The 12880-nt window shown below is 52.0% G+C and overlaps 2 protein-coding genes across 3 annotated transcripts in view; one reads left to right on the plus strand and one right to left on the minus strand.

Annotated features, from left to right (window-relative positions):
* Window positions 1-33: 33 nt before the first annotated feature.
* Window positions 34-8437, plus strand: TRAFD1 (TRAF-type zinc finger domain containing 1). Of its 2 annotated transcripts, none has more exons than XM_036393381.2 (11): window positions 34-418; window positions 1794-1929; window positions 2002-2055; window positions 3293-3539; window positions 4744-5007; window positions 5379-5452; window positions 5635-5850; window positions 6704-6827; window positions 7040-7328; window positions 7733-7808; window positions 7926-8437. In XM_036393381.2, exons 1-11 carry the CDS (start codon window positions 369-371, stop codon window positions 7965-7967), a joined length of 1572 nt encoding a protein of 523 aa, XP_036249274.1. In that variant the 5' UTR covers window positions 34-368; the 3' UTR covers window positions 7968-8437. The 2 variants fall into 2 exon arrangements, with proteins under 2 accessions (XP_036249274.1, XP_036249275.1); XM_036393382.2 differs by having other exon boundaries at window positions 35-418; window positions 3293-3533.
* A 764-nt stretch (window positions 8438-9201) lies between these two features.
* The window catches only part of HECTD4 (HECT domain E3 ubiquitin protein ligase 4), a 68390-nt gene continuing 64711 nt past the window's right edge, over window positions 9202-12880 (minus strand). The window contains 2 exon segments of the mRNA XM_036393380.2: window positions 9202-11803; window positions 12631-12853. Of these exon segments, the coding sequence (XP_036249273.1) occupies window positions 11667-11803; window positions 12631-12853 (360 nt within the window). The 3' untranslated portion in view covers window positions 9202-11666.

Genomic DNA, 12880 nt, shown 5'->3' on the forward strand with positions numbered 1-12880 from the left:
GGGCAACGGCGGACGGGCCGGCGGGGCGGGGCCGCCGCGGGCAGCGGGACACGGCGGGCACCGGCACCCGCCGGGCACCGCTACCGGCGCCGCACACCGGCATCGCCACGGGCGGGGGCGTCAGAGACCTCACCTGACTTGACCCGACCCGACTCGGGCCGGGTCACCGGTGATCGGCACCAGAGATCGGCACCCGACACCAGCACCCTCAACCGACCCTCAGGCCGGCGGACTCGGGACCGGCACTCCCGAGCGATCTCCGCAGGGCCGCGCTTTCGCTTTCGCCGGTCCCGGTCCCTCGCAGCAGAGGCGGCAGCGGCCGGGCCCGGTGCCCGGGGCTGTGAGGGGAGCGGGCACCGCACGGAGCCATGGCCATCGCCGACGTGCCCGCGGCCGAGTCCCGGCTCTGCGGCAACTGGTAAGGCCGGGCCGGGGTCCGTGAGGGCCGGGGTTCGGTGAGGGCCAGCCCGGGGCCGGGGTCGGTGAGGGCCGGGGTCGGTGAGCGCCAGCCCGGGGCCGGGGGTCGGTGAGGGCCGGGCTCGGTGTGGGCTGGCCGGGGTACAGCTCCTCGGAACGCGCTGAAATAGCGGAGACGGCCGTAGGGCCTCTCCTGAGCGTTTGGGCGTCGCATTTCCCTTCTGACTTAATAGGGAACGAAATAGAAACCGAAACGTTCGGGTGGAAAACCAGACTCGCTTTTCAGTGAGACCCGCACAAAATACACGATTCCGAGTTTTTCTTCAGCAGTTCTGTGGCTCGGGAGCAGAAATACGAGGATAGATCAGTAGGCAGGGTTGTTGTGGAAGTTTTTCTTTGATTACACCTCTCTGCAGAGAGCCCAGTGGCTGATAAGGAATCACCTCACAAATTGTGTCTCGAATTCAAGCAGCTAAAGAAATTAACTTTTTCTGTAGTTGTTTTTCCCCAAGAGACATCAGAATCCAGACAATTTCTTGCAACATCAGCCTGGTTTGTTTGGTCTGTGCAGTCCAGTCGCTGCTGTTGGACTTTGTTGCTTTGCCAGGCTTTTGGGTGCCTGGGATCTGGCAGGGCAGAGAACAGCTGTGGGCTTAGCAAACACAAGGTTATAAAATTAATGTAGGTGTTTCCAAGGTGGATTTCTTGGAAAGGGGATGATCCATGCAGAAATGATGCTGCCTGGTTGAGGCAGGAGGAAGGACTGAGCTCACATCCTTTTGGTCCTTTTGTCTTTGGTTTCAGGACGGAAAACGAGCATCTTAGAAACGGGGTGAATTGGGGAATTTTGGGGTAAAAGTGAGGTGAGCTGGGGAATTTTGGGGTGCAGAGCAGCGTTGTTATTGCTGGGGCCCTGAGCTGCCTGGTCTGTGGAGGGTGTCCCTTCCAACCCAAACCATTCCATGGTTCCATTAGCCTGGAACAGGATCTGTCAGGTATAAAAAAAGTTTGACTGCTTTCCAAAGCATTGTTTGACTTCTCAAGAGCCAAGTTATTTTCAGGAAGAAACTTTTATCTTCTCAGACTAATTTATTAACTTGATCCCTGCTGATAACTTGTTTGTGCTGCAAGATTTCCCTTTCACATAAGGAAACAAATCCCCCTGGATTTTATCTGAATACAATGTGACTTTTGCATGTTAAATACATTAATATCCACCTGTGCTGGAACCTTGAGGCCTGGCTGGGCCTTTCTCTACTCACTTTAAACCGTGAACTCATTGAAATCTTTCTTAGCATTATCTTTCTGTTGTGAACAACTGCTTGGATTTGTTGTCATTGAGTTTCTGCCCAGTAACCTCAGCGACTTTCTCACAGCAAAAAGGATATTCCTGCAGTCAATTTCATCATCCATGAAATCCACTGTAGAAGAAATATTGAAATATGCCCCTACTGCAGCGACTCCATCCCAAAGTCCGAGATGAAGAACCACATTGAGTCTGAACACGTGCAGGTGAGAGACTCCTCTGCTCTGGAGCTGCTCATTCCTGTGGGCATTCATCTGACGAGGTCTCTTTGCCTGTAGGTCACCTGCAAGTGTAGGATGAAGATGGAGAGCAGCCTCCTGAAGGATCACGAGGTTGGTGGGTTTGATATTATTGAACCCCTGGGGGCTGCTCTGGTGTTTCACTGGTTCCAGAGCTTTTCTGTCAGCCTGGATTCCAGCCTGGGGCTTGTGCATCCTTTATGGAGCGATGCTTCCCAAACTCACACCCTCTGGGAGAAGGGATTGGAAACTGCCCTAAAGTCCTGGAGCCACTCAGGGCTTCATATCAAAGGGCTATCCGTGATAATTGGTGATTTTTTTTGTCCTTGTCAGTTGAAAAATAGCTATTTAAAGTATGATTGACTTGACTTTTTTCATTCCTTTCCTGTTTCATGTTTCTGCTGGAGCCATTATGAGACTTTTAATAACTCAATCTGTCCAAACAGACTTTAAAAATAGCCTGTAAAATAAACTAAAATAGGCCAGAGTGGGATTTTCTGAGTTCTGAATCCAGTTGGCTGCTGTCACAGACAATCTTGTTATAAATGTCATCCCTTCCCTTGCTGTGGGCTCCTCTAGAGACAACTCTGGAACTGCCACCTCAGCCTGCTGATTGCTGAGGGAAAAAGGATTTTCTTTGGAAATCTGGCCAGTTCTAAACCCTGGGAGTAGCTAATCCTGCCTCTGTGTGTGTGTGTGTGTGTGTGGTGCTTTTGGATTATAAAGCAAACGATGATGTTTTATTAGTGCAGGTTGTTCCTTGGTGCAACATCTGCAAATATCACATATTTTATCTGTTTTTAACCCCTTTTAAAGTGGGTTCAGTGTTGGGTAAAGAACATGTCCAAGCAGTTCTTGCTGAGCAGTAAATGAGGTGTCAGTCTGTTCCCTAAAAACCAGTGTGGATTTTAGCTGTGCTGTGGAATACAACTGGATTTGGGTTGTATCTAAAACTCCAAAGAGCCTGGACAATCTGCCCACCTTGGTGGAACAGAGCTGCCCAGCATCTTCTCCTGTGACTCTCCAGGCCCCTTTAGCACATCAAAGCACAGCAAAATAGGAATAAACACTGTTGTGGTGGGGTTTATCCTTAAATTGGAGGGGAGGAGAAAAGCAAAATCCAGAAAGGTCCACGTGACCCTGGCAGATTCAAAATCATATCCTGAGCACCTGAAGAGCTTCAGCTGCTGAGTTTGTGCCTCCAACACATTCCCACGTTGTAGTTTACCCCAGGTTGTTCCTTTGGGTGTGGCTGAGGACACAGCAGAGCTCTCCAAAGCTGAGGAATCCCCGTGTCCCTGTGGGAAGAGTAACCCCCTGTGTTTTCCAGGCGTCCTCGTGTCCCCTGCGGCCCGTGCTGTGCCAGTTCTGTGACATCCAGCTGGCCTTCAACAAGCTCCAGGAGCACGAGCTCTACTGCGGGGCCAGGACCGAGCCCTGCGGGCGCTGCGGCCGCCACGTCCTGCTCAGGGAGCTGCCGGAGCACCCGCGGGTCTGCGGGACACCGGACACACCGGACACACCGCAGAGGGCGGCCAAGGACGGCGCCACCGCCGCGCCCGCGGCCCGGAGTGAGGGTGGAGCCACGGGGAGCCGGGACCAGGGAGCGGCGATGGGCTGGGGAGGAGCCAGAGCGGGGAAAAGAGATTTAGAGGGGCTGTGGGACACAGCTGCAGGGACAGAGCCCCGTAAGGGACACAGCTGCAGGGACAGAACCCCGTAAGGGACACAGCTGCAGGGACAGAGCCCCGTAAGGGACACAGCTGCAGGGACAGAGCCCCGTAAGGGACACAGCTGCAGGGACAAGAACCCCTAAGGACAGAATCTTAAGGGGCAGAACCCCTAAAGACAAAACCCCTAAAGATAGAATCTTAAAGGACACAACTGCAGGAACAGAACTCCTAAAGACAGAATCTTAAGGGACAGAGCTCCTGAAAACAGAATCTTAAGGGGCAGAACCTTCAAAGACAAAACTCCTAAAGATAGAATCTTAAAAGACACAGAACCTTAGGGGCAGAACCCCTAAAGACAGAATCTTAAGGGACAGAATCTGGAGGGGCAGAACCTCAGAATCTTAAGGGACCAGAACCCCTAAAAACAGAATCTTGAGGGGCAGAACCCCTAAAGACAGAGACACAGAACCTTAGGGACAGAACCCCTAAAGACAGAATCTTAAGGGACAGAATCTAAAGGGACCAGAACCCCTAAAAACAGAATCTTAAGGGGCAGAACCTCTAAAGACAAAACCCCTCAGGACAGACTCTTAAGGGACAGAACCCCTAAAGACAGAACCTTAGGGACAGGACCCCCAGAGGACAAGAACCTTAAGGGCGTTCACAGGAACAGCACAAAGAAACCAAAAGTGAGAAAAAGTAGACAGGAAGGAAGAACTGGCTGCTCGTTTGGTAGCTGGTCCGGGTGTGAGGTTTTGTGATTCTTTTCTGTGGAAACACAGGATAGTGAATGCTCCAGAGGCACCAAGGGGGAATGTTTACCCACAGAATGAGGTGTAAGCCAGGAGTGCTGAGGTGCCTTGGATAAAAGCCCACTTGCTTCATTTTTTTTGTCTCAAAGTACCTGGCTTAAAAATGAAACTGGAGTTGTTTGCTCCCTGTAATTTGGGCTATGATTGTTCTCCATCCTCCTGGCTTTGTTAGAAGTGCCCTTGGCTTTGAGATGCTGAACTCCAGGAGAAACCCTGGGGCTGAGTCTGATGTGCAGAGGGAGCTGCTGGTGGCAGGTTTGGTGTTCTCCCAAATTGACAATGTTTGTGTTTTGAAGGGGATGAGCTACAGAGACCTGAACTCCTTCATTCCCAGCTTGCTGAAGACTGGAATGCTGACCTGGACTATGTGTTGGCTCTCAGCCTGCAAAGTGAGAATAACCCTCAGCATAACGCTGCAGCTGACATTCCCAGGGATTTCTGGGAATACGACTACACCAAAGAGCCTGGACAATCTGCCCACCTTGGTGGAACAGAGCTGTCCAGCATCTTCTCCTGTGACTCTCCAGGCTCCTTTAGCACATCAAAGCACAGCAAAATAGGTATAAACACTGTTGTGGTGGGGTTTATCCTTAAATTGGAGGGGAGGGGAAAAGGAAAATTTGGATTGGGAATATTAAAGATTACCTCAGTATTTTAAAAGGTGAAAATCAGTCATTTTGAGACTCCTAAAGCAAAGCAGCAAGTGAAGAAATCAAAGGTTATTAAATTAGTGGGTCTCTGACCTTGGTGTATGGTGGGAGCCCAGGTGGGGAAAAAGGTTCTTGTGGAAGTAAAAATGGTGGGAAGGAGGATCTGGAGGAAACCTGGAGTGCAGCTCGTTCTGAGGGGAGAAATGGCAGCACAGGGTTCCATGATGCAGCAGGAGCTTTCACCAGGCTCACAGAGGATGCAATCCCTGCTTCTCCTGCAGACAAGGACATGATCATGTTGCCCTGCGAGTTCTGTGAGGAGCTGTGTCCTGCTGAAGATCTGATCCTTCACCAGGTTTGAGATTTCCTTTGGTCTCGGGGTTTGCAGTGATGACTTTTCTGTGGCTGTCACTGAGCAGGGTGTGGAAGGGTGTGGGTGACACTGGGAGAACTCTGGGTCTGTGCCAAGGAAAGTGGTTTTCAGTGCCCACCTGGCTCATCAGGAAAGGTGATTTTTCCCTGTTGTTTGTGTAACAGACAGGGTGTAACCCAGCAAGTGCCTTTGCCTCGTTCAGTAAGAGAAGTTCCTCTCCAAATCCATGGGAATACAGTGGTCTGCAGGCTGAGGGCTCCAACAGCCACAGGAGTGTCCCCTCATCCCAGCCCCAAGCTGGCCAGGCAGAAGGAGACATCATGATTCCATGTGAATTCTGTGGGATCCAGCTGGAAGAGGAGATTCTCTTTCATCACCAGGTACTGAACAGGACAGGCTCTGGTGGTTACATCCCATTGTTCCAGGATGGGCCCAGTCCCAGGGGCTCTTGTGGCATATTCCATGAATTCAGGGAGCTGCTCCTGGCTCAGATCTTCCCACACAAAGCTCTGGGATTCATGTGAAGGGTTGTGCTGCACTGAGGCTCCTCCTGAAAAGTACTGGATTAATGTGAAAGCTCTTGTAATGACACTAAACAAAAGGGCCTGAAGTTGCACAATCAGAATCACACAAAATGAAGTTGAACCCTGGATGAGTCAGCTGAGGGGAGAGAGGAGCACAAGGGTAAAACTGGGTGGGAGGGGAAGGAGAGAACAAACTCCAGCCCTGGGTGTGGTGTGCCCAGGGAAGAGTCCTCTGGAATCTGCTGCTGCCACAGGCAAGATGGGAGAATGCTGAGCTCACCATTCTCTGTGTCATGGTTCATTCACATCCCTGGTCCCAGCAAGCTGCTGAAGCTGGGGTTGGGTTGGTTGTTCTGGGCCTCTCCTCTCCTGGGGGACAGCAAAATCTGTTCTGGGAATGAGATCTGATCAAACTTGAGAGCTTATCACAGAATGCCAGAATGGCTTGGGTTGGAAGGGATGTTGAAGCCCATCCCATCCCATCCCACCCCGTGCCATGGGCAGGGCCACCTTCCAGTGACCCAGGGTGCTCCAAGCCCAGTGCAGCCTGACACGGGGATGGAACTGGATGAGCTTTAAGATCTCTAAACCATTCTGGGATTCCACTATTCCCTCTTAACATCCCCAAGTGCTGCTGCTCCGCAGTGTTTTCCCAGCCCTGAGTGGGCTTCACTTGACCAGCACTGTGTGTTCTGTGTGTTCTGTGCAGCACCACTGTGACCTGCGCCCTGCCAGCCCCACGGGTGACATTGCAGCTCAGGAGCTGCCAGCCCAGACCCACGGGGACAGACGGGACTCACCAGAGCCAGCTCGGCGACGGATCCGGCACCAAGGTGTGGGCAGGGCACAGCCTGAGCTCCCCTGAGCTCCCTGGGAGATGCTGTTACCCTGTTCTCTCTCAGAAATCTCCATCCTCTGCTCTGGGGCTGGGCTCAGGGAGGGAGGATCAAATCACTGGAGTTCTGTCCTTGGGGGTCCTGGGGTGGACACTGGGGTTGTTCCTGATGCTGCAGTTCCTGTTCAGCTCCGTGTCCTGTCCCTGCAGGAGATGTTTCTCCTTGGCACGCAGAGGGCTCTGGGAAGCTGGGGCTGTTCCCTGCTGCAGGGCCCAGGCTGAGGACGGGGGTGGCCAAGGCTGGGAGCGCGGCGCTGTCCCCTCCCGGGAGAGCCGGTGACGCTCCGGCCAAGCCCGGGAAGGGCAGTGGCAGTGAGGGGACACGGAAGGACAGAGGTGACTCTGCAGCTGGGACAGCACCCCGGGCAAGAGCTGCTCAGCACTTCCAGGCAGAGACCTTCACTTCCAGCTCCTCCAGAGCTTCTCCAGCCCAGCCAAGGTAATGCCTTTCCTTCTGCTCCATTCCCCTTCTTATGCTGCAAATCTGGGTCCCTTTGGCTTTGCCTGTGGCTGAAAGGGTTTTCCAAAGCTTTCAGATTCACCCAGTTGATTTTGGCTGGTGCTTATCTGCGTTTCAAACAACAAATTTAGGTTTTTACCTCAAAAGAGAACAGACCCACTGGTCACTGGGATCAAATGTAGGTTAAAGTCTCATTACTGTCCCATGGGAGTGCTCTGCTCTCACCTGGGCTCTGAACAGGAGCTGCTTCTGCTCTGAAACATCTGGGCCAGGGTCAGAGGAGACCCAAGGGCCTCTCCCTTTCCCTGTCTCCCTGCTGTGCTGTCCTGTGTTTATCCAGCTCGGGTGGCTTTGCCTCCTCTGAAGGTGTCCCTGTCCCACAGCTCTGGTGCCGCAGGAGGAGGAGGGAGCCTGGGGCTGTCGGACGGGCGCAGCGGCCTCCGGCGCCGGAGCTCCAAGGTGAGGCTGCAGGGGCAGCTCCTGGTGCTTTTGCCAGGACAAGGAGCTGGCTTTTTACAGCCCTCCCTTATTAAGTCATATTTGAAAACAGCATTTTTCTTCTCCCCCTCCCATAAGGCAAAAGGCCAGAGCCCAGCAGCTGGACAGCCAGAGGAGTGAGCCAGTGCCTGTGAGAACATGGAGCACCCGGCCCTGCCCCTGGGCTCTGCCAGACTCCTGCAAGCAAATTCTGACACTCAGCTTCAATTTTTAGGCAGTGACCATTTTCTAAATCTCTATTTTTAATCTGTGAGAGCAAACTTCAGGTTTTTATGTCTTTGATCACCTCGAGCACCACCCCCAAGGCATCAAATTGAGTCTTACCTTGGGCACCCACCTGAGTTCTGTGTCTGTGTGGGCTCCTTGTGCCATCCTGGGCTGGGATTTGTGTCACCCTGAGCTCTGGGTGCGTCCTGCCCTGGAATGCTCAGTGACAGCTGGTGACACCAACAGGGAGCAGTCAGTGCTCCAGACCTGTCCCATGCAGAGCAGGTTTGAGGGTTGGGGCTCCAAGGCTTCTCAGTGCTGCATTTTCAAGTTTAAAGCTTTTTAATTTTCTGGGAATAAAATTTCTCTGAGGCTGTCCCAAACCGTTGTGCAGTGCCATCTGTCCCCTGGGGTGACACGGGCCCACAGCCCCTGCTGAGGATCCATTCCTGCTGTTATTGCCTGGCTTCTGTTACTGTTGGAATCCCTGGGACTTGGGGAAGTGGAGCAGAGCCTGGATAACACCCGTGGGCATCAGCCTCATTGAGGAGGTGCAGCAGATGGCACTGGCAGGGCTCACTGGCCACCCCTGGGGCAGCGTCAGTACCCAGGCCTTGCCTCAGGTGCCAGCTCCATCCAATGAAGGCTGAAGGGAACTTCCTCCTCAGATAAAGACATTTTACAGATGCTCCCACCAAATGTGCTTATTTAGACAAGAAAAGAAGAATAAAAGTATTTAAAAAAACAGGGGCACACCAAACCTCTGCTCTTCCCATTCCTGGGGAGAAGGGCTGTGAGAAGATCAGGGAAGGGGAGCTGGTCCCTGAGGTTTGGGCTGGATAATGGGATGCTGTGGGTCAGGGATCATTAAACATGACAAATAATTAATGACTGAGGTGGCAGAGCCTGTGCTGGGCCTCAGGCACAAGGAATATCCCAGAGGAACAAGCTCAGCAGTGGCCCTGCTTCCCTTTGGTACAAAGTGCTGACATCCATCCTGTTCCGAGCGCACACAGAGAACCCGGAGAAGTGGGATTCCAACAGAGCAGCTGCAGCTCCCTTTCTCCCCCTCTCCTGCTCTGCCTCAGGCAGCTCCAGCAGCAGATCCCAGTCCCTGCTCCCCACAGAAGGACACAAACACCTCCAGGGATGTTAAGAATCTCCTTTATGCAGGTGTACACTCGATGGCCAAGAGCACTTACAGGTTAATGCCGTGTATGGAACCGAGATGGACACACACCAAGCTAGAACTAATACCCAGCTCCAGAGTTTTTCCATTGTTTAGTATAATTTTACATTCTGAATGAATATATATTAAAAAAAATAATAATAATCATCACAAACCAATCTTTGCTTCGACAAACAAGCCTAGTACAGACAATGTCAAGTTCATTTAAAGCACGAGGAATTAAGGATGATTAGAAAAGCTTTAATTAAAAGGCCATTTGAGCCACAGCTGAGGTGCTGCAGCACTTCCTTCCCAGGAGCATGGAATTAAAAAAAAAAAAAAAAGCCAAAAAACTCCCACAATTCCTCTTGTGGGGCTCATCCTGTTCTCCAGAACAAACCAAAGTCGATGGAAGTTGGTTATTGGTGCGACATTTGTCCTGTAGAAGAAGCTTCATTTACACCCCCAGGTGCAAACGACGAGAAGTTCGTTATTTGTAATCATAAATAATTAACTGTAATAAATACGGATCAAGTAACGTTCCAGCACACGCCCGGGGCCGGGTGCAGGTGTGCTCCACTCGGATGTGCTTCCCAAGGAGCACAAGCACAGCAGCAGCAGCAGCAGTTTCTTACTCACAGCTGGAACTGGAGCCTCGGGAACCGCTGGCACACGGAGCCCTCCGGGATGGCCCCTCAGCATTTCAGGATTGGACCCCAGGAAAGGCCAGAGAGAGCCCAGCCCGGGGCCACAGCTCTGCCATGGAATCCAGCCAGTGCTCCCCACCTTTCCTGTCTGGGAACAAACGGGCTCCGAGCCACCCCTTCGGCTTCCTTTTCCCTTGGTCTTTGTAAACTCCAGGTGTTCCCGCTTGCTCCGAGTGGTTTCTGAGCTACATAAACGCTTCTACCAGGAAATGGACGAGATTCAAGAGTAAATATTCTTCCTACAGGGATCTGTTCCCTGGACAGGGCAATATGCATTGGGAGGGTAACAGCTTCCTAACCACGGGCTTGGGAGACTCCGGATGCCGACGACTACGAGTGCTGCACACACATTCCCATTGCCATTGCCATTCCCACTCGCGCACGGAAGAACAAGGACATCCATCCCCAACTCACACCGCCTCTCCCGCATCCCACGCACTCAGCGTTCCCACTATTCACAATAATGTACAATAAATACATTTGGGATTCCCAGGAGCAGTTCTGGAGCCAGGGGACACGGAGCTGGAGGTTCGGTCACCTCAGCCGGGGCCTCCCGGGCGGCTCCGCGCCGGCACTCGGCTCACGGACAGCACCGACGGATTCCGGGATGGTCTCTTCCTCAGAACTCAGGATCCCAGGGATCAGCAGAGCTGGAGTGGCCCAGAAATCCTGCTGAGGGATGAGACACCTGTGGAGGGGCTGCTCTGAACCATCCAGAACAGTCCACAGAACACCAGTGAAACGTGGAGTTGTTCCTGCTCCGCAGCTGCCTCCCAGCTTTCCACACAGAACAGGAGCTTTGTCCTCCTGCCGGGTGCCAGAGGTTTTTAGGATAATTTGCTCTTGGATCAAAGATTTTTGAGTACAAAAACGAGTTCCAGGTGTTTGAGCACCCCCTGGTTGTTCTGAGAGCTCATTGGGAAATGGGATAGTCCCGCATATTTGGGATGGACTGTGGTATCTTACACCCTTTGGAGAGAAGCTGTTTTGTTCTGCTCATATTTTAATTACAATAAATTATTTTGTTGCTAAGCAAAGCAGACATTCAAGAACATCTAGGGCAGAAACCCAATGGAATCACAACCCTTTCACTGTTCTATTGGAAATTTTCCCAAAAGTGTTGAGCTGAACCCCCCAGTTCCCTGTGGCAGCCCCCATGTGCTTGGTCAGAGTTTAGAAAAATTTCAAGGAAAGTGGTGGAAAAGTGGAAAAAGCAGTTTGGCAGCAAAGTTCTGCTTCAAACCTCAAGCAAGTGCCACAAATAGTGCCTGTGCTCTGCTCCTGCCCATGCAGTGATTCCCTCCCCACACCCAAACCTGGCATTTTTGTACTCAAAAACCCCTCAGGGAGAGCGATCCATGAGCCTTCCCCTGCGAGGGCTCCCGGCCTCGGAATGCCCTCCCTGCCAGTGGTGTTCGCACGGGGCAGAGACCATTGTGGATTACAAAATTAGAAATGTACAGGTGGAAAGGTTTTTTCCCCCAAATTAAATTATACACAAACCGGTCTTTACTAAACTATCCTACAAATATTCCACAAACAAGGCAGCAAAAGAACCAGTCCACCACAAAGTCTACGAATACAAAATGGAAGTCTTCCGGGAATTACTGTAATGGGAACGAAGGTTCAGGAAATAAATTAACCCCCAGCTGATCCCAGGGGAGGTGCTGGATGGGAACTGAAGGGGTTCCACTGGGCAGAGTCACGGAGTCACCTCCAGGCATTCCCTGCTCGTGCTCAGCCGCTGAGCGGATCCTCGCGGTAGTGGATGGCGTAGCGGAGCTTCTCCAGCATGATGTCCAGCGAGGAGTACTGGGGCAGCTTGATCATGAACATGCACGTCTCCACTCGGATGTACCGCGAGTCCGGGGAACCTGCGCGACAGCCAGCGCCAGGGGTTACACCCAGCCCAGCACTGTCACACACGTCTTGTATGGAAAATCCTTTCCTTAGGATTTTTCCTCCTGAGAAGCTGAGAGGCCTCAGGAACAGAATGTAACCAATGGTTATCTGCTGCTGTGAAATGCAACAGGTGCATCTGGGATTGGCCCATGTTGGCTGTTTCTAATTAATGGCCAATCACAGCCCAGCTGGCTCAGACTCTCTGTCCGAGACACAAACCTTTGTTATCATTTCCTTCTTTTTCTGTTCTTAGCTAGCCTTCTGATGAAATCCTTTCTTCTATTCTTTTAGTATAGTTTTAATATAATATATATCATAAAATAATAAATCAAGCCTTCTGAAACATGGAGTCAGATCCTCGTCTCTTCCCTGTGAACAAAATCCTATCCCTGACTCTTGTGGGGCTTTTGAATCGTAAATGTTTCTGTGATTCTCCCATCAGGTCTCATGCCAGTATTTTCCCAGCAATTTAATTTCAGACAAATAGCAAAGTGTCTCTGCATCTCTACTGGGCAAAGTTTTAATGGTGGAATCCCAGAACAGTTTGGGTTGGAAGGGATCTTAAAGCTCATCCAGTTCCACTCTCCCACCATGGGCAGGGAACTCCCCACTGGATGCAGTTCAAGTTTTAGGTGAAATTTTAGCTTTACATCATTTAAGCCCCAATTCTCTCCTGATTTCCCCTCATAACCACCTGCCCCTCCTTTGTCAGTGTTCATTAAAGGGGGGCACAGAGCTGGGAGCAGCAGCAGCAGCTCCTTTTCCTCTCCTTTTCCCCTCCTTTCCCTCAGTTCCGTACCTGCGGCGCCATCGGGGGGGGCGATTTTCATGGGGTAGGGGGGGACGTGGGCGGTGTCGGGGCCGCCGTCCTTGCAGGGGCAGGTGAAGGGGATCCTCTCCTGGTTGCAGGCAAACTTGATGAACTTGCAGAGCTCCTCCTGCGTGAACATCTCCAGGGCGCTCCAGAAGAACTCGATGTGCTGGTCGGTCTCCATCAGTCCCACCTGGTACATGGTGTGTGCCTGAGGGGACAGGGACACGTGTCCACT

The sequence above is a fragment of the Molothrus ater genome, chromosome 18 (assembly GCF_012460135.2).
Source record: "Molothrus ater isolate BHLD 08-10-18 breed brown headed cowbird chromosome 18, BPBGC_Mater_1.1, whole genome shotgun sequence".
NCBI classification, from domain to species: Eukaryota; Metazoa; Chordata; class Aves; order Passeriformes; family Icteridae; genus Molothrus; species Molothrus ater.

What these genes read in the sequence shown, in the direction of transcription:
- TRAFD1 (XM_036393381.2), top strand. Translation starts at nt 369, where the DNA reads ATGGCCATCGCCGACGTGCCCGCGGCCGAGTCCCGGCTCTGCGGCAAC. An exon ending in AAGATCTGATCCTTCACCAG is followed by an intron (nt 5,453 to 5,634) that starts GTTTGAGATTTC and finishes TTTGTGTAACAG; the next exon opens with ACAGGGTGTAACCCAGCAAG. An exon ending in GCGACGGATCCGGCACCAAG is followed by an intron (nt 6,828 to 7,039) that starts GTGTGGGCAGGG and finishes CTGTCCCTGCAG; the next exon opens with GAGATGTTTCTCCTTGGCAC.